Source organism: Squalius cephalus, assembly GCF_949319135.1.
Source record: "Squalius cephalus genome assembly, chromosome: 8".
Lineage (NCBI taxonomy): Eukaryota > Metazoa > Chordata > Actinopteri > Cypriniformes > Leuciscidae > Squalius > Squalius cephalus.
Genome location: NC_137129.1, coordinates 7,231,143 through 7,258,366, shown reverse-complemented (window position 1 = coordinate 7,258,366; position 27,224 = coordinate 7,231,143). Strand labels below are relative to the sequence as shown.

General features: G+C 37.8%; 1 protein-coding gene across 3 annotated transcripts in view; it reads left to right on the top strand.

Moving 5' to 3' along the window:
• The window catches only part of phf14 (PHD finger protein 14), an 82,010-nt gene that overhangs the window by 42,866 nt on the left and 11,920 nt on the right, over positions 1–27,224 (top strand). For 2 of the 3 annotated variants that reach the window (XM_079879473.1, XM_079879472.1), the window contains exons 15-17: positions 4,210–4,266; positions 4,452–4,573; positions 22,284–22,401. In XM_079879473.1, the coding sequence (XP_079735599.1) occupies positions 4,210–4,266; positions 4,452–4,573; positions 22,284–22,401 (297 nt within the window). Of the gene's footprint in view, positions 1–4,209; positions 4,267–4,451; positions 4,574–6,028; positions 8,292–22,283; positions 22,402–27,224 lie in introns of those variants that run through there. The other variant, XM_079879474.1, reaches the window with a different exon arrangement.

The window sequence follows — 27,224 nt, the reverse complement described above, 5'->3', positions numbered from 1 at the left end:
TTGAGTTTTATGGGACAGGCACCACTGCAATTAAATCTAGTGCAATTATTTATTTATTTTATTTTTTATTTGATAATTTTATCCATTATTTTTTGCGACCAAATAGTCCTAGAGTTTTGTGAGCTTTGTAGCAAACAATGTTTTTCTGATCAAACACGTTTTTGATTATTAGTTAACTTGTTTGTCCTGGATTGTAAGCCATTAGTCTTCTTTGAATTACCGCAGTAGGCTACTCTTTGTTACGGTGCCTTTGTATGCACCAGTAGTTTTTCCAATCTTGTGGAAATTGATTCTATGTTTTTTTTTAAAGATGCATCATTGTGAGGTGTTTAATTAGAAAGTAATTCCTTTTTTCACAGAGTCATCTTGACTCTTCAAAGTGTAGATTTTTGTTTACGTCTGCCCGTCACCATGTCTACAATAATTTAGCGTTACGTAGAGGCTCTCGGCGCAGAGGACCACTGATCTAGCCTTTTATAGATTACCTTAATCGAGTCTGCCGTAATGAAGGAATAATGAAATAAATGAGTGCCTTTGTTTGGTGCCACCATCGAGGGAGAAATGGCAGAGGCATTTAAGTGCCAATTGGCAGTGTGGAAGCAGTTAGCATTTATAATGATAAGTGTTCCATCTGCTGTGTGGTGGCAAGCCAAAGGCGACAGATGGAATTGTTTTCACAATCTGTTTAAATATGTTGTCGTTTTTTCTTCCCTTTTTAAAAAGCCCCAGCTTGGCACACTCGTACGCCCGTTCGCATTAAGGTGGAGATGTTTGATTTGATTCGTGCAGTGCTGCTGTTGTTTTTCTCATGTTTATCAGCCTCTGATGGAGATGAAGAGTTGATCCAACGATGGTAGACAAGAAAAACCTGAGTGCAAAAAGTGTCTCTAGGCGAACAGAAGAGCGCACTGTGGAGAATGACTTTGGATACTCCATCTTGGTTCATGGCACACACAAAAATCCAATTTAAACAGCAATGGTTGACCCAATTGTGGGATGGCCTTATATCTGGATAGAGAGGGGCATCGGTTAGGGCTGTGGTCTGGGCTCTAAACAAAGGGATTGAATCTCTCTGTCACACAAGGGGGAGTCGGACTGAATGAGAGATTTGGATTAGAGAGGAGCACCACTGTTTGACATCTGTAGAAGCTACAGTGAGCCGCGAGTCACCAGCTGCTCTGCGTGAGCTGTTTACTCATGGAGAGCGTTAAACTTTGTTCTGTTCAGCTTACTGCCACATGGCTTGAACAACACATTACAATCCAACTGAGCGGCTTTTCAAATCTCATTTCACTTTAATACTTTTTACTCTTTTTTTTTTTTTTTTTTTTTTGGTAATGAAGCCCTGAAGTGCAAAGTTAAGGAAAGCTTATTTCAGCTTATGTTTCTGTTTTGCTACCTGCATCCAAATATTCCTCCTCCCTGGTATATAGTAGCAAAAAACAGTACATGAGACGGTCCCACTTTATATTAAGTGGCGTTAAGTACTATGTACTTACATTGAAATTAGTAATTTGATACAATGTACTTATTGTGTAACTACATGTTTTTACATTGTACTTACATTTTAAAATTTCCTGCATGTAATTGCAGCTGTAATTACTTTATGTAATTGCATTTGTAATTACACAGTTGACCCTTCCCTTACACCTTAAACTTACCCAATACACCACACCTGTCCCTAACTTTACCTGTATCACACATCAATAGCAGCAAAAGTGTTTTACAATACAACATGAACACAAAAAGTACATTGTACTTATTTTTCAATGTAAGTACATAGTACTTAACGCCACTTAATATAAAGTGGGACCCATGAAATTAGTAGCGTGTCCGGATTCGTACAATTAACAAAACAATGAAGAAAACCGTCTGTTGTGCTGCCTGTTCAAAATCCCATTGCAGTAAATGATTTTATCCCTTAAAACTCATCTTTGATAACCACATTGACATATTTAAAAGCTTTTTTCCTATGAAAGTAATTTCTTCATGCCTTAAAATAGCTTGAATGTAACTCTTACACCCTTGTTTATTTTTGTATGTGAAATGCTTCTATTTTCAACATGTTTTTGTAGTGGTGAGCAATGTAGCCAATCACAGACATGTTTATTGATCTCTTGAACGCAGAGATTATAAGAGATTTGTTGTGTAGTGTAGACAACTTTAATTACCTATTATCACTGTAAAGCCGCTTTGGAACAATCTACATTGTTAAAAGCGCTATATAAATGAAGATGACTTGATTATAATGGAACTTTGTGAGATCGCGAACTGAGATGATGACAGCTTTTTAGTGATTGTAAAGGGAACTGTCTTTGCGCGCTTTCTTGGCTAAATAAAATCATTTCAGATTTTGAATTAAAGTCGACACATATCGGTAATTGATATGATTAGCCCTTGGCTTGACTACATTATCAAACAGCTAATAATGTGTTGCAAATGTTACAAACCATGTTCCTTTTCACCATCTCAGAGTCAGACAGTCGCCTTCTAAAATTAGCATCCCTAGGAAGAATGAAAAAGCCCCACCACTAGCCTTGACTGAATTGGTTACATATTTGTGATGGTAGGACTTAGGGACAGTTTCAAACTGCGTTTGTGAGAATGTCTTTGGTACGATGCAGTTTTTAAGTAGGAAATACTCAGCAATGGTGTTGACTGATGAATTTGCACATAGTTTTGTCTTAAAACATATTAAAAGCACCACATAGACTTATAAAACAACATTAAAATCTTGATTTTCACCACAGGGAGTCTTTAATATAATATATTTTGAATAATATATACTTCTTTCATCGCAGTTTGATAAGATGTATTGCTATTTCAGGTTTATTTCGATTAACTGCACAGCCTCATTTATTCATTTGTTTGCATTTTAATTATTTATGGAGTGGTGCAGGTATGATTTGTAGGCCAACCGACAGTCAGCATCACACTGGTTCCCTCGACAAAAAACAATGGATTTTTCCATAGGCTTTTGGATTATCACAAAAAACAATTTCTGGCATCTACAAAAGTTTATGAATCTTACACATTTTTTCCATCAAGATAATTTACACACATAAACACAACTTTTATTAATTTTGAAGCCTTAATGCAGTCGCTAAAAGTAAAAAGCTAAAGGTAGGCTATAAACTAACTAAACCACGGTCCCACGACTTCAACGTCACCACTTCCAACAACACTTTCAGTTTTTATCTAAAAAACATTTTCCCAGAAAGCACAATTATAAGCACAAGGCTGTAAATGTGGACTGGGCTTACATGTTCGGCGTGATGACGTTTAATGTCCCCGACATCCTCTGTAGTCCCATTTAGTGGAGTAATACTGATGTATTTTATGTCATAGAATAAAACGTGAAAGTATCTTGATCTGTGTTGACCACAGACTTTATTTCAGCCATTTAACCAAAAACCCATTGACTTCAGGACGATGGAAACGAAAGTGCTAAAATGCTAACTTGTTTCCGTTTTTTGGCCTACAAATTTACGTCATACCTGCACCACTCTATTAGGCAACACATTGTGGCTTCAAAAAACGAAATGGTTCTCATTATAATTAGCGAAGCCGTCTATGCTCTATGCTAAGTGTGTCGCATAATTGCACTTTTAACGGATGGACTTCTTATTTCTATTTTTGACGCACTGCACAGTTACTCCAGTAACATTGTTATTCTTTTAGAAAATAACTTGACTATTACATCAAAACTTACTTGCAATGTTTCTGACCTGCTAATTTAAATTCTAAATCGTCTTATAAATTCTACATTGTATAAGCTTTTTTCCACTACTCTAACATAGCCCATATACAGTCAATGTAGTAGGAAACTATTTTTGAGCTTGAAGTTGATTGGTCTTTTCTGAACGTGAACAGTCTGAGTTGACGTCGTGTAATCAGGTAAAATAACAAGTGGCATGGCATGATTTTTTTTACCTTGTATACTTCAGTGTGTGTATTCCTAGTATTCCTCCTGTGTGTGGCTTGATTCTCAGTGATATTTTAAGTTAAATTTCTTTTGAATTGATTATTTTAAATACCCCATTCAGAGAGAATTCTTAATGCAAATCTTAATAATTTAATTCCTTGGTTCATTTTAATAGTCTTCAATAATTTTAAATACAGTAATCTAACACTTGAACTGTTATGTTGTTCTTTCGAAAAAGTTCAGTGTGCCCTTTTATGACCAAAAATCATTTTCCCTTTGACCAGAGAACCAGAGGCCAGAAGAGGAAGAGAACGTCCATTTACGAGGAGGATAAGATCGAGGTGAGCTTTCCCTTCCTCACCCCGCACTCCTTTAAGACTGTCTATCTCCCCCATCTACCTCTAATATTTAAAGAGCGTTATGAAGACAGCTTGTGTATGTTTACACAGCAATCTCAGCCCTCTCCACTCACCAGCTTCATTCAAACACACACGGCGGTTGCCTCTAATAGCTTGCGTTTCCATAGGAACCATCACCGCGGGAGCGCAGACAGAGGCATTCGACTCTGCAGAAAAAGCCCAAAGCCGATGACACACGGACCGAGTGCACCACCTGCAAGAGCCCGGGCGACAATGAAAACCTAGTGAGGTGGGTAAGCTTGTGCGCTGCGCGTCTCTGAAGCATCTGCTCGCGCGAGAGCATGTTTGATCTGGCGGGGAAGAGGTGGGGGTTATATTCGCCTCGTGATTAAAGTTCAGGCTTCATTATAAGGACTCTGCCATGCATGTGTGAGTGGGAGGTAGCGCCGGCTCCACGGGGCCCTCTCTATTTGGCTGCCACATGTATTTGCTCACTTGGTTTGGCAGTAATGAGCTGTCTGATTTACTGTCACCACTTGGCCCCTGGTATGAGGTTGCGGTTCCTTCAAACAGGATTATTTTAACGTAACAGTCAGATCCAGATCAATTATACTTTTTTTTTCTTCTTTTAACACCTCCTCGTCATGCTTTTCAAAGCCGTAACATTGTTATGCCTTTGCTAAAATATATGCAAGCATGACTAAGAAACTTTTAATTGAAGCTCACATAATAGAAGTGACAAACAGTCGCCACTTTCGTCCCATCACGATTTGACATAAAGATGTTTTGGGGTAATTGGACAGTGGCCTGTCAGGTTAGAAGTGCTTCAAATGCTTCTACAATGCAGATTAGGGGATATGCAATGTTTTGTACTAGAGCTGGCCGGTATAATAATCATGGCTACGATATAAAGCGTCAATTGTTTTTGCTATTTTGCTATATCTTTTATATTGCCGTATGTAAATGTATCCGAATAGCACAGTACTACTTAAAGTTATTGACACTTTAGAGTGATAATGAAACATGCATGAATTAGAAATTAAAAAGCGTCCACGGAAAGCCGTCATGACATCCCGTATTCAGCTTTATTGCGTGGCTTATTGCACATGAGTGCAGAAATACACACAATTAAGTCAAAATCCCCACTGTGTGGTGTATTCACATAAAAACAGTCAGTTTGTATGTAATCTAAACGAAAACAGTTGGGTGAAAACCGGATGTGCGTCAGTATATTGGAACCGTACATTGTCTTAAAGTGACAGCAGCCCAATATCGTTAATCAAACAACAAAAGACAAAGAGAAAATCACTCGCTGCTCTTCACTGAATAACTTTAGTAGCTTTAATAATAATCAATTTAGATTTTATTCATACAGCGAAGGATATGCAGTGGTTTTTTTTTACATTTGATTATATAAATTTCTATAGTAGTGTTTTATTACAACATGTTAAATAAACCAACTGTACCTGAATAATTTTTTTTTTTTTTCTATTGTATTTGTCCTATTGTTTGAAATTTTGCTGCTTTGTTCTTATTTTTAATAACTAAAATAATATGACATGATGCATATCGTGATCCGATCGTGAAATAAAATTTCTCAGATCGTGAAATAAGATTCTGGTCATATCGCCCACTACTATTTTGTATTGTCGTGCAAAGCAGCTAGTTCGAATTAGCTGCTGCTAGGCCTCGGCTGTGGTGTGAGGTGTGTTGCCCTGACTCTTTCTATCTTTGCATTGAACAGGTTGTGAGAGCCGGGCACCACCTCCTCCCCTAGAAAAGGACAGATGAGAGAGAGACAGGGAGAGAGAGAGGCAAATTAACTCGTTTGAAGAGCGGCGTTGTGGTCGGGGAGGAGTCGCGGATGACCGTCCCTTCTGCCCAAAATGGACAGTGCCATGGACGTTATCATGGTTAAACGACGGTCTGGCGAAAATTTTCTGAAAGAACGAAAAGACTATCGTATGTGGACTAACATAAAAATGGTTGAGTTTGCACTATAAAAGGACTTTATATGGACTTTATATGGACAGAATACTCAGTTAGCCAGTTTGGAGGCACATACTCACCCATAGGGCCATTCTTTGTGGAATACATGAACAGTGACACTGGTTTTGGGCCTTTTGCTCTGTGGATTAAGCCAGATTCTGGGCCTTTTCACCATCTTTGCAAGCGATTTGCTGTCGTCTGGCCTTCTTCAGGCCTCCTGGACTTTCTTTTTCTCGCTTGCTTTCGCATTGGCTCTACAGCAACGCACACCTCGCTCTATCCGAGCTTACCGCTGATCACAAGACCCAATCAGCTGTGTTGACGAGTCAAATGTGCTTCAAATGAAAGCTAATTGTGTCTTCTGTCTTGCTTTTTATTGTGAATGCTCTTAATGCTTTTGTTTCATTACTCTGTGCTATTTTGCCTGTGCTGTATGAATTTTATGGTTCAAAGTGATTAGACAAAGTGATTAGTTGTTTTTAAAAAAGTATTGGAATATTTTACTAGGTGTGGTAGCGTAATATTACTCAATATGGTAATATCCGTACTTAAACGTGTAGCCTAGTTTTCCTTAGTATCAAATCAGAGATAGGGTTAAAGTTACAAAAACATATCCGGACGTATTTCACCACAAAAGAAGGAAATTATTTGATGTGAAGAAGGTTTAGGACCATTTTATTAAAATTCAGCACCTTTTCCAGCCCGCTTTTCATCATCGTAATGCTTCTGGACATTTTTTATTCTTTTTACTTACATTTTTATTATTATTTATTATTTTTGTAATTCTCTTTTGATAATTCATTACTGTAGTATGTGATGCAATAGTTTTTACTTTATTACAGTTCATTGTTTTTAAAATTTCTTTAAAATTCTTTAAAATTTAACTCATTACATTGATGACAGTTGAAAGGAATAATGTGCCAAATTCTTATGAAAAATAGTCACAGTATAAAAAAATATATAAATTGGTTTCATTGTTTTGCTTAAGTTTGCCAGTTTTCTTTTGAATTTGGGGTAAAATATGACCTGCAAATACTCTTGATGGGATATTCACCCAATAATAATGAGTCGTAGAACGCAAAAATTCTAAAGTTACAGTAATTAGTTGTGAATGTAGTCTGTGTTGGTATTTTGGCTTGCATCTGCTTGGCTGAAAGTCATCCTGTTTATGTTTTGCAATGGCAAAAAGAAATCCTAACATGCTGAAAAAACGTTTCTATCCCAGACCCTCCCTTCCCTCGTATTCCAGTGTACTATCGGTACTATTCCATTGCACTAATGAAAGTCTAGCTACCTAATTCCACGGCAGGCCTGGCAGCTGAAATCCGAGTCCCAAAGTTCCCACTCTGACAGTTTACTGTGGCATCTTCCCTCGTGCCATTGGGAAAAGCCTCTCAAACTGCTTACTCGCACTGGACCAGACACGACACTTCCTTGTGTGGGATTTACATATCTTTCCGTCTCTGGATGACTTCAGCTGCCCTTTAACCTCTGACCCCACTGTATTTTCAGCCAGAGCTTTATCTCTCTCCACTGCAGCTGTCTTACCTAGCTCACAGCATACTGTGTGTGCAAGTGTTTGTCGAGGCACATACTGCATCTGCTTTGCTCAGATAATGCTGCAAGATGGAGCCTTTTAGATTACAGGTCGCCTGTTAAGTCATGTGTTGTCAAGTAGTGAGCTCTTTTTTTTTTTTTTTTGGCATAAGCCGTGCTGCAATTTTTGTTCTAAATGTTTTGAAATTGAAATGTTTATTAGTACTTGAATTTTTTGTGCTTGACGTTTTTGTATTATGTAATGTATATATCTCACAGTAATTTATTCCTTAGGTATTCTCCATGGGTAATGTGTCAATGTGACTTGAAATGAGATTACACTATTGCATTCTTGAGTGTTTGCGTCCTGTTTGTATATGCAGTGTTTTTGTTGCCATGCGCCATTTCTCGTGAGTGTGGTCTTAGGACAGTGGCATTGCGTCATGCAAGCCTTAATAAACTTTTGACTTTTTCATATCATGATCAATGAGTCTCAGTAAGTCCAGCTAATGGATTGCGCAGGTTCTGCCAGCCACCATTGGCATCAACTCTGGCCCAGTACCCAGCAATTTGAAAGGAAAATAATGTTTAAAGTCACCGTGAAATCATTAATTTTCCCCTTCCCTTTGCAACATCTCTTTTTTAATTACATATTCACTGGCATGAGGGCTGGGCAATAATCCTTCCCCTCCAACAACAATCCAATCAATTCTTGTTGAATAAAATTAAGTCCATTCCCACAGTTTCTCTTGTTTCTCTTATATCCCTATATATATATATATATATATATATATATATAGGGAGAAAACAAGACAATTGCCATTTGCCTTGTATGCCAACTTATAATGTCCATAGAATGCAATGCCATGTTTATAAGAAAGCTAGATTAGGAAACAAGTTAGAGCAGAAAAAAAAACAAAAAAAAACGCAACATTTTACAATGTTGTACATGTTATTTATTTTAAATTGTGTGATGCATAGATCTGCTTTATACCAGCCATCTGACATATTGTATCAGCCTTCAAAAACCACTAATTTTGAAGCCAATTTGTGGCATTTTGTCACAGCAGACATGCGGTGGCAGTAACGCATCTCAGTTAGTATAATATTCTCTCTCCTGCTGTTTTCTCAAAATGTTTTCCCTTCACTCCATCCCTGTTTTCCCGTTTAGCACATCTCATCAGCTCACACTTACGCACTCTTCCTGTCTCTCTCCCTCATTTCCACCAGCCTTCTCTCTTCCCCGTGCCAAAGCCCAGCTCTACAAAGAGTCAGAGGAAGGGAGAGAGAAGCGAGGCTTTCATGGGGAAATCTAGTTAACGGCATAACAAAAAGCCCAGTGTGTCTGCTAGTAAGTGAATCGCATTTGTGCTTATACAACAGTGGCGGTGGCGGGAACAAGCTACATCTCTGTGGCCCGGGCCCATCAAAGCTCTGAGCCTCTTATTGTGGACCGGAGAGATAGAATCAGTTTGGCATGACCAAAACCTGAGCACCCCAATCCCTCATACTCAGTCCAGTGGTCTGGTACGAGGAATCCGGTGGGACGAGTGGTTCCGGTTTGAACCCGGGGTGCAGAAAAAAGGGGGAGGAGGATGTTCTGGAAGAGCGGTAACCTTTCTGATGATGAGCGCCTTTCCTATTACAGACCTGACACGGGATCCAGGGAGATGATTTAATGGCGGCATTTTGTTTTTGCTGACTTCACCCCTTTTTTCCCCCCTTTGCACTCCCCACCACTATTAAAACAGAAAACCCAAGCGGTAGGACTGCAGAGTGTGGGAAGAGTGGCCAAGCAGCTAAAATCTATTACGCTATGGCTTCTACAGTGTCTTTTATCCCTCCCAGTTCACTGCAGCGTATATGTGTGCCGCTGGTCTTCGGGATTGAGCGCCTCCCCCTCTTTGTGCATTCGCTAGATGACTTGCGTAGCCCAGAGGTGCCTAGCTAATTAGCAAAAGCATGGTAGAAGCTGGTGAACTGCATTGCTGCCAAATAAGACTGTCTGGAAACGGTCCAGAGCCAAGGTGCAGTAGGACACTGTGGCAAAAACAGCCAAACTTCCCTTCCAGATCCAGAATGAACACCGTTTTGAATGGTTTAAATGAATAATATTGATTTAATACAAGTTCAGCGAACAACATTTTGGCATATTTTTGTTGATTACCACACAACAAAATGATTTGGCCCCCAATTTCTTAAAAAAAATAATAAAAAAAATCGAGGTTTAGGTGAGGTGCTTACAATGGAAGTGAATGGGTCCAGTTTTTGGAGGATTTAAAAGCAGAAATGTGAAGCTTATAATTTTACAAAAGTAAAATGTGTATTACTTGAACTGTTGAATTTTTCAGTACATTTTTTCAGTCGTTTGTGTTTTTGGCATTACATCATGGCAACTAAGTAAAATTGGAAATAACTGTACATAGAAAGAAAAATGTACACACTAAAATTATATTAACATGCATATTGTTTACGTCTTGTGGCCATCCAGCTTATTTTGCACAATGGAGGCTATTATCTGTGAATGCTTGAAGCTTCCAATTTATTAGCTGCTATAGGTAAATAAGTAGAATACCAAAGTGCATTAAATGGTAAAACTATTTGCGCTACAAACCAATGGGTTTATTATTGCGATAATTTAAATAATATGATTACAAAGACCGGTTTGCAATATCAAGCAACAATTTATCTACATCTAATATAACTGTAAGTGGCTGATATCACAAACCATGTTAAAAAATAAACTAGGCACTATTGAAACAGTGAGTATTTTAATGTTTTCAAATTGGCTCCACTCACTTCCAATCGAAGTGCCTAATTGTAAACTGGATTTTGGTTATTTTAAAGAAAAAGGAAACAAATTAATTAGTGTGGTACTCAACATTATGCCACATGAGCTGTTGAGCTTAATTTGCACCGAAACCCGTCATTTTTCTTTTTAACCTTAAACGGCATCATTCAAACCACCAAACTGTCCCTCAGTCAGCTGTCTGAGGCTTTACTGTGCAAAAGTTGACACATCATGGCCCCCTGCTGTCCACTCAGAGAAGCGCACTGCGTCCCGCAGGTAGCTCAAAGTTAGTGTCCCCGGCAGCCGGCCTGGCTTTGAGTACGAGACTAAATGAATGAGTGAGCCGTGTAGTAATGAGATAATAAAGAGGAGTTAGTTTGTCAGTGCATCGCTCGGTCGCAGCGGCTTCAGCCGTAAGCCCATTCATTGCCTCTCCTCCTTGTAAAACAAAGGCCTCTTAATAATACCATTCCCACCTCAACAGTAAATCAAAAAGGAGGAGGCTCACAAAGGCTGATAATCTGCTCCCTCAATAGAAGGGATTCACAAAAAGCCATGGGGGCACTTTGTCATGGGCGGCAGTCAATGGCCGAGCGTCTTGTGCCATATTGATCCCTGTCACATGGTGGCTCCCCAAGTAATTGCGCTGGACCCGAGTGATAAATTTGCTGTGTTTGTACCATCCATAAGGGTGAGAGTAGCAGACCAAAGAACAAAGCCTTGCAGTGTTAGTCTCGGTAACACTTCAGATCCTGGTAAATCCAAGAATTAGCCAATTTATCGCTCTATCAAAATTATAATATGCAATCTTTTGGTCTGCACAGAGAAGAGATAATGTAACTGTTCAAGCGTCTTGAGGTTTACATGTTGAGTTTTGGTGCGCAAGCATCCGTAGTTGCTATTAAACACATCGGTATTGTTTAAGAGATTTGCGTTTCTGCCACCCAAGCGTTTTTGTGGGGTCACTGCGGAAATTGCTCTCACTCGCAGGAAGTTAATCCACAAAAGGGCCAGTCAAAATTACCATGCAGATTAATCCCTTAACATAAAAGCTTTAATTACAATGTTCAAACATTTAGGAAGTAATCCTGTCTTTATTTTGGTATTAAAGGGGCATTTTAGCCGTAGCTTATCGGGTAGTGCAACGTTTCTTGTTTGTTGCCTTGTTTTGTACTTTGCCTTTTCTACTAGTTCTGGATGTCCTCGAATGACATTTTGTTAGATCCTCGTGGCGTATGAAATTAGTGGCATTTGCAAAGGCAAGTATTATTATTACTATTCTTCAAACTTTTGAACAGAATAACTAAGATGGGCATCCAACATCATTTCTGGACATGAACGATACATGAATTCATGCAGCTTGGTTTGCGATTTTAATTTTTTTTCCTAGAGATATGATAAAATTGACAAAAAAAGACCCCATAGATAATGATGGAATGGCCGAGCCATAAGGATCACAATGTCCGAGACTCAGAGGTTGGCTTTTTTTGACTTAGTTTGTTGCTATGTTGTTTTTATTTTATTTTACTATGTTAGCACTTTATTTTACAGTCCTGCTTCCCAGGTACATATGTACTACTTATAGTAATTACAATAACTGGGTAATAAGTAGGTACTAACCCTGAACCTACCCCTAAACCTAACCTTAACCCATTACCTTATATTAACCAGTACTTTCTTAGGTAAGTACACGTAAGTGCACATACTGTAAAGTGAAAGTGAAAACTTTACTATTCTACGTTACTTTTTACAATATGCACTACCACTTAAAAGATCGGGGTTGGTAAGGTTATTTAATGTTTTAGAAGTCTCTTATACTGTGAAATGTTTTACAATTTAAAATAACTTGTATTTTGTAGTTTAATTAATATTCTATAAAAACTGTGATGGCAAAGCTGACTTTTCAGCATCATTACTCCAGTCTTCAGTGTCACATGATCCTTCAGAAATCATTCTAATATGTTGATTCGCTGCTCAAGGAACGTTTCCTTGTATTATCAATGTTGAAAACAGTTGTGCTGCTTATTATTTTTCTAAAAAGCGTAATACATTTTTTGATGAATAGAAAGTTCAAAAGAACAGTATTTATTTGAGACGGAAATCTTTTGTAACATTATACTGTACATGTCTTTACTGTCACTTTTGATCAATTTAATACATCCTTGCTGAATAAAAGTATTCATTTACCCCAAACTTTTAAATGGTAGTATCGTTAACGTAACATAAATTCCCTCAAATGGTGGACAGTAAAACCTTCTTCCTTTGCTGGCATACCTCTCAAATTCTACACAGTTGTGTCAATTTGTCTTTTGCTGAACATCTGTACTTTAGGTCCAATCATTTTTTTCTGATTCTCTCAAATAAGGCAACACTATCATTTAATGAGAACTGATAGTAATCTCCATCGTGATTTTTCTGTTGTGCCCCTTTGCTATCTGTTCTCGAAATTTTCAATCGAGCCTAAGTGTTCCAAGAATTGCTCTGATGTTGGTGATTGCCCGTGTCTCTTTAAAATGCAAGATGATTGCAGTAATAACAATCCGAAAAAAAAAAAAAACTGCAGTTAGGAGCCGATTTAACTTATATATATCCTTTTCACTCTTATCCGGAGAGATTTCGAATTGTACATTATGGTATTAAATATCGGAGTTGTCATATGTTATCTCTCTAATCACTGGGCTGTGTAGACGAAGGCCTCTGCCCTGAACCCGGCTGACCGGATCAGCCTTTAAAAGGAGCGTCGGGCTGAAATAGAGTTCTAAGTGGAAGGATGAGAAGAAGATCAAGCAACAGAGCCACCGGGCTTTCACCCTGCTCCGAGAAACCAGCGAGACGACTGGGGGAGGGGGGCTGAGCGTGCCAGGGGGTCTCTAAGAACTCCTCTTAGAGATTAAACAGTAGATGAAAGAGGATACGCATCGCTAGCCGAGAGCAACATGTGTCACAGACAAAAGCAATCAATCGTGTTTTTCCCCTCACCTCACATCCCAATAAGATTACATCAATCAATAGACTCTCTTATGAGTGATTGGATTCCGTCCGAGATCGGAGGAGAGAGTCGGTGGGGAGGGGAGAAACGAGCAGCTCAATTTTCCCAATGATTAAAGCGGACCCAAATTGCTTTGATAACATCAAGGACTTTGTGACGGGGTCCAGAAGGGCAGTGCGCGGAGCAGATAGAAGCTGGCGCCTGCGTGTTGCGGGAACCGCGGAGGAACGGGGATGATGCGTCATCTCGCGCCGCAGAAACTTCTCGGTAACACTTTATTTTACAGTGTCCTTGTTACATATGTTACATGTACTTACCATAGTAATAACAGTAAATTAACCATAATTACATGCAACTAACCCTCAACCAAACCCTAATCCTACCCTAACCCTATAGTAAGTACATGAAGTTAATAATTATTACTTAGTACTTAAATATACAATTATACTGGAACAAGGACACCTTAAAGTGTAACCAACTTCTCACATGGTGCTTGTGGAACGGCGAGCTGTTATTAGCAGAGCACATGTCTTTCGTGAAGAGTTTAAAGGGGTCCTATAATGCCCTTTTCACAATGTAAAATAAGTATCTTATGTCCCTTGAGTGTGTATGTGAAGTTTTAGCTCAAGATATTTTTTTATAGCATGTTAAAATTCACTTTTTGAGGGTGAGCAAAAACGCGCCATTTTTGCGTGTCCCTTTAAATGCAAATGAGCTGCTGTTCCCGGCACAGAGGGCGGAGCTTCAAGAGCTTGTGTGTTAGCAGCTCCAATTACCTCACACAGACACGGAACATTTCAAAAACTTTTAGCCTTTTATATTAACTTCATCAATACACAAAAACACAATTGAAGTGTGGTTTATCTGCATATGACCTTACAATATATAAAAACACAATGTTTTTTGGGGGGTCTTTTAAAAGTCTCTTCTGCTCAAGGCTACATTTATTTGATCAAAGATATATATATTTTTATAATGTAATTTATGCCTGTGATGCAAAGCTTAAGTTTCAGCATCATTACTTCAGTCTTCAGTGTCACATGATCCTTCAGAAATTATTTGAATATGCAGATTTTCTGCTTAAGAAACATTTCAAATTATTTCTTATTTGGTGATAACACTTGCTGCTGAATATTTTTGTGTAAACTGTGATACATTATGTAGTATGTAAGTAAGATAGATTTGTTCTCGGTAGTCAGAAGGAAGATGCACCGTTTTATTTCTTCATTCACCTCCACTTGAAAGAGAAATTAAAAGTATATTTATATATATTCATTTTGAAAGGTTACTTCCTGTTGAACCACCAGCTGATTGGCCATTGTCAATTTGATTTCCAATTAAGCATAATCATTGGCCCTTCTGTCTGCTTGGGTCTGCATCACTGAGCAGTGTTTTAATTCAAAGATGTTAAACTGTGATACACAACAAATGCTACAAAAGGTTCATTAAGGCAAAGTAATTAAAGAAGTAGATGGCGAATCGGGGCACGCTCCACTAATAAAACGCAAGCCTCCCGTGGCTGCCGTAGGTCCTAAACTTTCCCCCCGCTGGAAGCGAGAGGAGTCTCTCACTCTTTCTTTATTTGCCGGAGCGAGGGATTCATATGAAATCAATCGGCAACTGTGTGCAACAATAGCCGTGTGCTCATTAGCGCAGCACACACACACTCCTGGTCATTTTTCTTCTTTTCATGAGGAAGCCTGGAGGTGATTTAAATTCCCCTTTCCTGTGTAGATATGCCTGCTCAGCCCCTCCGTGTGTGTGTGTGTGTGTGTGGTTGTGTTTGAGCTTGCCGCTGTGCGAGTTTGTTCTCGTAACCCATCCTCACATCTGCTCAGACAAGAGAATGTGCACTTGAGTTTACGTTCATAATTGTAGTTGTCGTCTTGCTCTTTGATTTCGTTGTCTGTCACGTTTGTTTTTTCACCTCGATAGTATTGCAGTAAATTGGACTTTCAAGATAATTGTTACTTGTGTTGCTTTAATGAGTTCCTTTAAGGATTATTCTGATTTCAATACAAGTTAAGCTTAATTGGCAGCATTTGTGGCGTAAGGTTGATTAGCACCAAAATAATTTTCTCCTCTTTTCTTGAAAAAAGCAAAAATCTGGGTTAAGGTGAGTTCACATCAATAATGATAACTGTAAATATAACTATAATGATAACTACGTATATTAGCGTCCACACCAGCAGACAATATCGTTTTTCGTCTGCCGCTTTAAATGCTCGAGTTCTTCAAAGCAGGATGGATTCTGATTGGCTGTCAATGTTTTTATCTTTCTTAAGCTGGAAAAAAATATTCTGAAAGTGATTCCAACTATATTGATGTGTGAACTATGATATTCTTTTAAAATCAGAAATATTTTTAGAACTATAGCTTTTTCGTTATCATTATAGTTATCGTCCTTGGCGTGAACAGGCCTTTACATTGAATGGGGCCTGTAAACATTAAAATACACACTGTTTCAATAGTAGTCCCACAAGATGTAAACAGTATGTGTGTTTACATGATTTTAGTGATGAAAAATAAATCACTATCATTTTCGGTGTTGTACAACTTGCCATGACAACATAAAAGCGTAAACTCTGTAATGTCGCAAAACTCTCTGTTTCAATACTCTAGCCACACAATGCAAACAATTTTCATGAGAAAATGATTTTAGTGAGAATTTATGTACTACCCTTTTTTTGTGATTATAGTAACTTTTTAATTTTGTTGTGACGACAATGGACCAGTGTATTACAGCAATAATACACGTTTAAGCAGAATCATTAAAATGCTTTTATAAAATTATAAGCTTCACATTTCTGCTTAAAAATCATCCAAAAAATTGGCCCCATTTACTTCATTGCACACATCATTTTTGCTTTATTTATTTATTATTTAAGGTTCAGTCAAAATTTCTTAATGTGCTAATCAACATTATGCCACATGCATATTTTGAACCTAGAACATTCATTTAATGGGAAAACATACTAATAATTTAAAACTAAAATATAGATTAGATTATTAGATATTATATACTGGTGGTGGTGGTGTGGCGCAATGGATAAGACACATGCCTTTGGTGTGAGAGACCCGGGTTCGAATCCACTGTGAGACACCAATGTGTCCCTGAGCAAGACACTTAACCCCTAGTTGCTCCAGAGGCGTGCGACCTCTGACATATATAGCAATTGTAAGTCACTTTGGATAAAAGCGTCAGCTAAATGAATAAATGTAAATGTAAATGTAAATATACTATAGCTGATTACACTACACATAGTTCTCAAAACCCAAATGTTTCATACAGTTTCATGCGAGATCAGTTGTTAGCTGTTTGGCTCATTTAACAGCTCTTGTATGTACAAAATAATAAAACAGAAGGGCATTCGCTCCTGTTAACTGTTCCACTAAAGAGGTCATTGCAAGGTATAATGGGATGAGAGCAAAATTCTGTGAATCTTTCTGTAGCAGAAGTTTTTTTTCTCCCTTTCCCCACTCTCTCTCTCTCTCTCTTCAGAGGAGGATCATGTAATGGAGGCAGCTTCGAGTTGACAGTCTGTCGCCGAGGGCAAGCCGTTTTCTCATTGCTCTGTCACAATAAATATATGGATTAGAAACAGGAAGAAACCGTGCATGCTGAAGCACAAACAGTATGCACCGGTTAAATGAGCTTCTGAATTGGCTGATGTTGAATAGAGAGATGAGGTGTGTGTTTGTTGAGGAAACTTAACACATTTTATATTTTTCTCATGTAACCCAAGAATTATACTGTCAATATGATTCACTTTAATCAAACATGACTATTTCCATATAGCTGGCAGTTAAAGAGGCCATATTTTACATGTTTTACACATTTCCATCGTATACTGACCATTTAAATTAAATACAGTGTTTTTGATATTGTCACTTTCATCGGGATAGGCCAAGTTATAATGTAAATGTAAGTAGCTGAATGTTAATATGTGAAATTGGGCTGTTATATATGAAGAGTTCAGATGCAAAAGCCTCTAAGTGCCATCTGAAGTTTTCTTCTAGAATGATAATTTTTATATTTAAATTCAATAATTTTACTTAAATGGCAATGAAGATTACCTATTAATTGTCATTTAAGTGAAATTACTGAACTTAAATATACGAGCTTGATAAAAATGATTATTCTAGAAGAAAATTTCAGATGGCACTTAGAGGCTTTTGCATCTGAACTCTTCATATATATATATATATATATATGTTATTTACGCTCATGCTTGTCATTTAAAATCTTGTTTAAGTGCGAGCTCCATAAATTTGGTAAAATATATCAACATCAAATAGCTGAAAAAAGGATCTTATGCTCACCAAGACTGCATTTATTTGACCAAAATACACTAAAAACAGCAGTCTTGTTAAAAAATGTAAAAAATATATTTTAAAATGTAATTTATTTTTGTGAAGGACAGCTGAAGTCACATGATCAGAAATCATTCCAATATGCTGATTTGATGTTCAAGAAACATTTATTGTTATTATTTTTATTATTATTATTATTATTATTATTGAAAACAAACTCTTTGAAAGAGCAAGAAAAAATCCTGTTTTCCAATAAATGTCCCATTTTAAGATGACATAGTACGTTTTTCCATTTAATCTAATGCTATGTTCACACTGTCAGTTCTTGGGAATGACAACCGCATGTACTTACAGGTGTGAGTCTCAAAATTGTCCCATTCACACAGCAACATACAGTAGCATCTGGATTACTGTCTGTATTAGAGGTCGACCGATAGTGGATTTTACAGATAACAATAACTAGGTTGGACCGCACTGGCTGATAACCACTGATCAATCAACTGATAGTTTTTAAATTGTATACTGAGTGAAAACAGTACTGAACTATGGGAATGTACTCAATTTTTTTAATCAAATAAATATATAAATATTAATATAGTCTCAAATACTGTGTGTATGAATGTGCAACGGGAGTCAAGGCCGCATTCTCTTATACGGTGCCCGTAAAGGGACATGGTGGTGGGAAAAAAAAAAAATGGGATGGGAGTAAAAAATACATTTAAATATTGCTTTCTTTGCAAACTCAAAAGTTTTGCGAGTGAACACAAAAAAAGTATCTTAGAGGAATGCAAAAGCATTAACTAACAATTTTTTTTTTTTACTTTATATTTTTTTGCACCACCTTGTCTCTTTAGTATGGAAGCTTGTTTCCGCCACTGAGTAATAAATAAATAATAATAATTGCGACTTTTTATCTCACAATTCTGACTTTTTTTCTCACAATTGCGAGATATGAAGTCAGAATTGTGAGATATAAAGTCGCAATTCTGAGATATAAAGTCGCAATTGCGGGATATAAAGTCGCAATTCTGAGAAATAAAGTCGCAATTGCGAGATATAAAGTCGGAATTCTGAGAAATAAAGTCAGAATTGGGAGATATAAAGTCAGAATTGCACGATATAAAGTCGCAATTGCGTGTTATAAAGTCAGAATTGTGAGATATAAACTATTCTGTGGTAAAAAAAAAAAAAGTCCGTCTTGGACTTTATATCTCACAATTGTGAGTTTATATCTCACAATTCTGAGAAAAGATCTCAGAATTGCGAGATATAAACTCGCAATTGCGTGTTATAAAGTCAGAATTGCGTGATATAAAGTCGCAATTGGGAGGAAAAAAAGTCAGAATTCTGACTTTATATCTCGCAATTCTGACTTTACAACACGCAACTGCGACTTTATTTCACGCAATTCTGACTTTATATCTCGCAATTCTGAGAAATAGTCAGAATTGCGAGATGTAAACTCGCAATTGTGAGATAAAAAGTCTCAATTATCTTTTAAAATGTTTTATTCTGTGGCGGAAACAAGCTTCCATACTTTAGGGCCCCATACTTACCAGTAACAATAACAACAGTGACCAAAGTAATATCAAAGATGGCGATATCTGTAAAACTGGAAGTCTTATCATTTTTGAAATGACGAGAGTTCAGTCAAGCTGAAGGTTCATTCTACAAATCTTCATTAACCGACACACAGTAGACACTCATTTGTGCAGCGCAGAGCGGATCTCTTGCACTGTATGATGTGACGGACAACAAGTGGTCCAGTCCGGTTCCGATCACCCAGTGCAGGTTTTCAGAAAATACGGTTGAGTCCTGAAAATTTACGGGTGTGAATTCGTTTATAGAATGCGGTTGTCATTCTCGTAAATTGCTAAACTGTGCGTTAACGTAACCGTATTAAGGAATTAAGGACTTGACAACTGTATTCTGCTGCTGTGTGAACATGGTCTATATAAATACCCTAAATGCGTTTGTCTTTGACTGCCCTGTTACTCTGTCAGGGGAAATAGTGGGTTGGCATGGTAACCACAGGTGAGAGTCGGCTCATTCCCTTTTGCAAAGGCACCTTGAAGTGCTCCCTTAGGACTCGAGAAGTTTATTTGGTTGCTTGATGAGAAGCAGTGTGAAATGTGCTGTTTGACTCCGTGGATATGAGCAGCAGGCATCATTGTAAGCTTTTTGATCTTCAATCAAACTCTTAATGGTGTGCAAACACGTTGAACATCAATGTGTGCTGGTTTTTGGTGTTTCTGTCATCATATTTCTTTAATAAATGTGGCTAATAAAGCAGAAATCAGTTGTGCGTTTGACCTTTTTGCACTCTTTCAATGATACACAGTACTAATGACCAGAAATCTACATTAATGTGATCAGGTTAGCCATTATATGCTGTGTTCGAGCCGTTGGGTGTTGACAGAAGGTGTACATGTGTCTTCGGCGTGAGTCTCTCTGCTCATTAGCACTGAGCCGCATCACCGTCCAGGCCTTTAATTAGCATTTGAAGTCTGTGATGGGCCTGAGTTTGAAAAGGGCTTCCACATCACACAGCATCGGGTTCGGTGACACCAAGAACAACCCTGCCTCTGCTAAAGTCTCGCAGTGTTCCCGCTCGTTCACCTAGCAGACAAAATATGGCGTCTGTCCCTGTCTTTTTCTATCGCCTCATCCTGCGGGCTCGCTGATAAGACCGCCGTGCCCCTCATCCCGTAATGGAGACGAGGATGGGGATTGGGCCTATTGACCTCCCCGGCTCTTATCGGCTTTATCTGATTTACATTGCCAAATCAGAGTCTACTATATTGATTACAACATAATTAGTTAATTATGGACAGGAAGGAGAGGAGAGCATGGACTGCAGGGTGAAGGGCATGTGGGGCTTCAGCAGATGCACCTTATGAATGTTAAATGAGAACTGAACTTCATGCACTTTTTCTTACAATGGTCTAATGAATATAGATATATTTAATGTTTTTTTTACAGCTGTCATTGTTAATTTAATGCAATTAATTATAAAAAGTAATAAAAAAAATGATCCATTTATTTATGCCCACTGAGTCAAATTTAAATCTCATAAGGATTTATGTAACACTTTACAGTAAGGTTCATTTTGTTAATATTAGTTACTTAAATAGATTAAATACCATGAACCAGCAGTGAACAATGCTTTTAGGTAATGTTTTTTTTTTTTTTTTTATCATTTCACATTGTAGATATTAACATTGTGAATTATTATTTTAAGTATTTGTGTTAACAAATGTTAATTATTTGTATTATATTTATGTTTTTGAAAGTAGTTTCTTATGCTCACCAAGTCTGCATCTATTTGATCAAAGGTACAGTAGGAATAGTAATGTTGTAAAATATTATTACGATTCAAAATAGCTTTTTTTTCTATTTTATTATATTTTAAAGTGTAATTTATTCCTGTTATGCAAAGCTGAGCATCATTTTCAGAATCATTACTCCAGTCTTCAGTGTCACATGATCCATCAGAAATCATTCTAATATGCTGATTTGCTGCTCAAGAAACATTTCTTATTATCAATGTTGAAAACAGTTGTGCTGCTTAATCATTTTTGTGGAAAAATTTGTTGATGAATGAAAAGTTCAAAACAACATCATGAATTTTAAATAGAATTTTTTGTAAGATTGTAAATGTCTTTAACTGTCACTTTTGATCAATTGAATGTGTCCTTGCTGAATAAAAGTATTAATTTCTTAAAAAATATATATATATCACTGACCATATTGTGAATCTTACTTATTTTAAGATACCTAAAAATACTGATTATATATGATTATTTGCAGTTAATTTGATTTATTAATTGCTGTATATTATATAAATGTATATGTTGACACTAATGTGAAATGTCCCTGAATGCTTCTGATGATGTTGCATTTTGTTTTCAGTAACAATATTCAGCACTTGCAGCTGCTACAGAATAGCAGAATAATCGACCCAAGATGGAGGTCTTTTACGGTTTATGTAAAATCGGATAGCTGGTGGTTGTGCAGACCTATAACTAAGGACAGAATCTCAGTGTCTTTCTTGACACCTTGACTCTGGAATAAAAATCCCATAGAGATTTATCGACACGATGAGCTGAAACTCATTTCAGCAGGACCAATCGAGCAGCGTGTTTTATGATGGCTGTACAAGGCCGTGTGAGAGGTTGTGTGCCAATGTGTTTTGAATCTATTAAGCATCTGTTACCTGACAGCAAATGGCTCTGTCACCATCTATCATACCTGCCTGGTTAGGGCCATACTGCCCTCTTGGCAGGGTATAAGCAGACTGTGTGTGTGTGTGTGTGTGTGGTACCGCAGCTGCATTTTAATGTATTCTCGCTGCTAATGTGCTGGCTGTTTTCCTCATAGGTGTGATGAGTGTCAGCTCTGTTACCACTTCGGCTGTCTCGACCCTCCCCTGAAGAAGTCGCCCAAACAAACCGGCTACGGATGGATCTGTCAGGAATGTGACACCTCCTCATCAAAGGTGAGAGTCAACAGAATTCTCCCTATACCCACTTCAGTCGTATTCGTACATTCCCCCAGCATTCCAGCTGCATTGAAGCAATGGATGGTGCTAAAAAATTGAGTAATAGTTTGTTTCCCCAATTTTTGCATCAATTGCCATCTGAAATCTAGTCAGCTGCATACCTAGACAGCACATGTACACCGGAAACAGGACTGTAAAATAAAGGGTAGCTCTTTATTTTACAGTTCTGTTCCCCATGTACATACTATGTACTTGTTATACAGTAGTTATTACAATAACTGGGTAATAACTACATACTAACCTTGAACCTAACCTTAACCCATGTAATTTCCTTACATTAACCTGTACTTTCGTAGGTAAGTACACTGTAAGTGCATATACAGTAAAATAAAGTGCTTCCAGGTTTGGTTTAGGGTTAGTTTCTTGTGCATAATTTACTGTTATTACTATAAGCGCATGTTAAATTTGTAACAAGTACACTGTAAAACAGTGTTACCTTTTTATATAATTACATATTTTAATTTAAACCTAATAATTCTATTTCTAATATAATTTTAGTTCTTACTTTTTTTTTTTTTTTTTATGATTTACCGCAGTATTTGTGGAATTATTCATTTCTCTAGACCCATAACACATTTTTGTACAAAACCAGACTGGCTTTGAAAGTAGGGAAGAGAAGTCCGTCCTATGGTTTATTCATTCATTTATTCCACAGTGTTCATCGCTCAAGTATCACCCCAGTTCTCTCTGAAACATTTCCTGACATGATTTATTACATAAATAAATAAATACAAATCTTTACCACAGATTCTTTAAATACTCTAACCGTGCTTATCGGCTCCCTGGCTTTGTTAATTACAGATAAAAGCTAAGCAGATGTGGTTTGAAGATGCAGAAGTGTCCCGATAGCACCAGTGGTGAAAGTCAGCCGCTGTTTTAAATCCTATATACCTTCCTTCCATGCACACGTCAGCGGCTGCTCCTGATCCCTTTCCTAAAAGCCTCAGTTGATCCGCGCCGTTGACTTAGCCTACGGTGATTGTTTTGTATTATTTTTTGGAAATTAGTGAGTGCTTTCACGTTCTCCCAAACATTTAATTTCTATTTCTCATTGAATTACAGTGCAATCAACGGCATTATGTGTCTTCTTGGAAACCCAATTAGGTTAATAAATGCATCTGCTTTTCGATTTATCTTTAAATGGACAGTTCTGCTAGCCAGACTCTCGCGGCATGGAAAATGGGGGTTAATTGATGTTTGCTGAAGAGAAAGTAAAATGTGAAAAATGGTGGTGGTCTGACTACATGGCGGAATTAGTAACATGGAATTATTGCTCAGGATTAAAATGAAAAGGTTCAAGCAGAGCGCATAATGATAGAATGACAAATGCAGATGCTGTTTACTGTATATGCACACAAATCTTAGTCTGGAGATGCTTAGATGCTAAATAACAATTATGATGTTAACATGGTACGTTTTGTAACCATCTTGGCGGTGATATAATGATGGAACCCCTCAGAGATATCAATATAATCTCAAATTCTTCCAAGACCAGTTTTATTTGAGCTATCAACATTAATTTTTATAGCTCAGTGGAATACTCTGACTGTATGACAATAATTGTCATATTTGTTCATATTTTTACTTGTTTTTTTTTCTCTAGGTTTTTGTTATCAAAATATTAAGATTACTGTTGATTGTGCTAGTGTTATGTCACACATCACCATGATGCTATGTCCAAAAACACAGTATTACCATTGTAAATTTCCAAAAAATATTATTACCATGGTAAATGTCCAAATGTACAAAAACATTTCTGCGGTAACATGTGCAAAAACATGATGTTACCAAAGTAAATGTTCCAAAAACAACATAGTATTACTACGATAAATGGTATTGCTACATATACAATATGCAAAAACATGGTTTTACTGTGGTAAATGTACAAAAACATATGGTGTAACTACGATACAATATCCAAAAACATGGCATTACAATAGTAAAGGTACAAAAACATAGTTTTACTATAGTAAATGTACAAAAAAACATGGTGTTATCACGATACCATGTAAAAAAACAACAACAACATAGTATTACCATGGTAAATGTGCAAAAAAAATATGATAATGTGAAGATACTTAGAAATGTCAGTATGTGTTTGCTAAAATATGGTTATTAATGTTCACAGATATTTCTTTCATCTGTTTAAAAAATTGTTGATGAAATGAGATAAAAAAGCTTCCAGTGTACTCTCAGCATCCCTTTGTTTCAAATACATGTAAAAGTGCTTAATGTCTCGCTCATAAAATCGACTGATAAAGAATTATGTTCTGGCAGCAGACCTCCTTTGTGTGTGCTGTGTATCTCCTGTAAATAGGGCTATAATAAGTCAAAGGCGTTGAAGAAAAGCTGCAGATCGGTAACCCGCTGCTACAGAATGAGAGCTGTGCAGTTCAGAACAAAAGCGATGGAAGGAAGGCGAGTGGAGACAGAGAAAAGAGCTTTAGACAGTGGGAGGTGCACCAGGGCCACAGGGATTAAACAAGTCTTTGCCTTTAGAATGTGTTCAGTGACAGCCTGCCGTGAGACCGGCCGCTCCCCGGGGACTCGCAGAGACCAGACACAATCCTGTTTAATCACAGACACACACACACACACACCGGGCCACATACCTCTCTCTCTCTCTCTCTCTCTCTCTCTCTCTCTCTCTCTCTCTCTCTCTCTCTCTCTCTCTCTCTCTCTCTCTCTCTCTCTCTCTCTCTCTCTCTCTCTGACACACACATGCTGTGCTTGGTTTTAGTAGGACCTGCTGTCTTATCTCACCCTCACTACGGGGTTTTTGTTGTCCTCTTTGGATTTTTTTTTTTTTTTTGCTAACGTCATAATTTTATATCCTCTCTCCAACTTAACTGTATAAAAGCGATGACAGAACAGGAAACGGGAACACTCTCCTCCTTTACTTTTCTTTTTTTGGTTCAAAGGCTACTTTAACACCACAAACGGCCAATTCCAATCAGTTTTTTTTTTTTCATGCAACCTTTTATTATATGGTTTGGATCCTATCATTTGCATAAACCTTTTTTTTTAGTCACTGTTTAATGGAAGTGTCATAACGGTTATGAGCTAATGTACACACATACATTTAGCCTATATTAAGTGTGTGTGTATAACCCATGACCTTGGCATTGTTAGTGCTATACTTTACCATATGAAATATTGGTAAAATTTCATTAGAAATCAACTAATTGTGTATATTTATATTGAGTATTTTAGAGTCATAGATTGGACATTCAAGTAAAGCTCTTTAGGTTGTTACGCTCTAGACATTTTAAAATCATTATGTATTTGGTTGAACTATCTTCTAAATGTAGACACATCTGACCCTTGAAACAAAAAGTCGGGGTGAAGGGTAAATGTCTTCTAGCCGTTACTGCCATTTGAAATATAATAGGTTCCATTATGGGAATCAAAGAGCACTCCAGAAATGAGCAGTGTGTTGAAGTACTTAAGTTCTGTAATCTGCCACGCTGTGAACCTCTTTACCTGCGGTTGGTCCGGATGTTTTTTTTAAATGCCATCTTAAAATGCAGCCACCTTCTATAATTCTCCTCCATGGCAAGATTGTGGGGGTCGACATTAAAGGGGAGCGGTGCTTTGGTTTCACCGCAGTTGAATGAAGAAGCAGCAGTTCAGAAGTGTGGAACTGAAGAGTCGATTTGTTATCCTTTCCAGCCTTGACTTCTAGATGTGAGCGGAGAGCATTAGCGGGATAGAGACAGTAGAGAGGTTCACACCTCATGAAGCCATCTTCTTTTTCAGCCTCTCAATTAAAACACAGGGCCCTTTGACAGGCTCTCCCCATGCAAAGACCTCTGTAGACCCCAAACTCTTACACATAGGGACCAACGCACGGGTGGGACGATTGCAGGATGTGAGATGGTCTTGAGCTTGCCGGGTGGTTATCTGTCTCTCACTGCATTTTTCTCACTCATTGCTTTTTAAAGGTCACAATAAATGGGTTTTTGCCTCTAAGGTCTTGATTAATAAAAAATGTTTTAAGTTGTTTCTCGGTTGATGATTTGTCGCATCGAGACGTTCGTGTTATTAAATCACTTAATTGCGTCTGCCTTCCCTCCCTCGCGAAAAAACGATTGTGAGAAAAAGCTCATTTTCATTAGTTTACGAGCATGCGGTCGTACAGGGCCGACTCTGGTATCAGTTCATACGTGGCTCGGCAATAAAGACTTTATTAGTAAGTGTTGAGTTCATTACGAAGGCTGTGTATTTCCCTGCCTGCACACGTCAGATAACCCCCGGCCAACGAAGGCCACATCCCTCTGCTGTCACTACGGAGCCCTGCCGAATTGATTCGGGTAATAAAATGACATTCCTGCCACAATATACGGATGGCCTTTAGTTGGAGAGCCCGTTAGGTGGTGGAGAGGGGCTTGTTTGAGCTTTATTTACACCCGCGTGTCACCACGGCTCACCCTCGTGATAAAACGTTTCAACAGATCTGTGGTGTGTTTGAAATGCCATGAGGCGAACCCGGCTCAGGCGGGAATGGAAATGCCTAAAGGACAGCTTTTGTGGATTGCTAATTCAGTCACTATCTAGACTTGGGGTCAAAAGCCTCGTTACTGCAGCAATTATAACACTTACAGAAATGCATTTGTGTCGTCCCGAGATGTTCTTGCGGGTTGATTGGACGCTAAGCAGAGTTTGTTTTTGAAGTATGTTGCTACTTGACCTTGAGGTTTAAATTTGAACTACTTTAATTTGCTAATCCTTTTCTCTTGTTTATCTATGAGACACTTGAG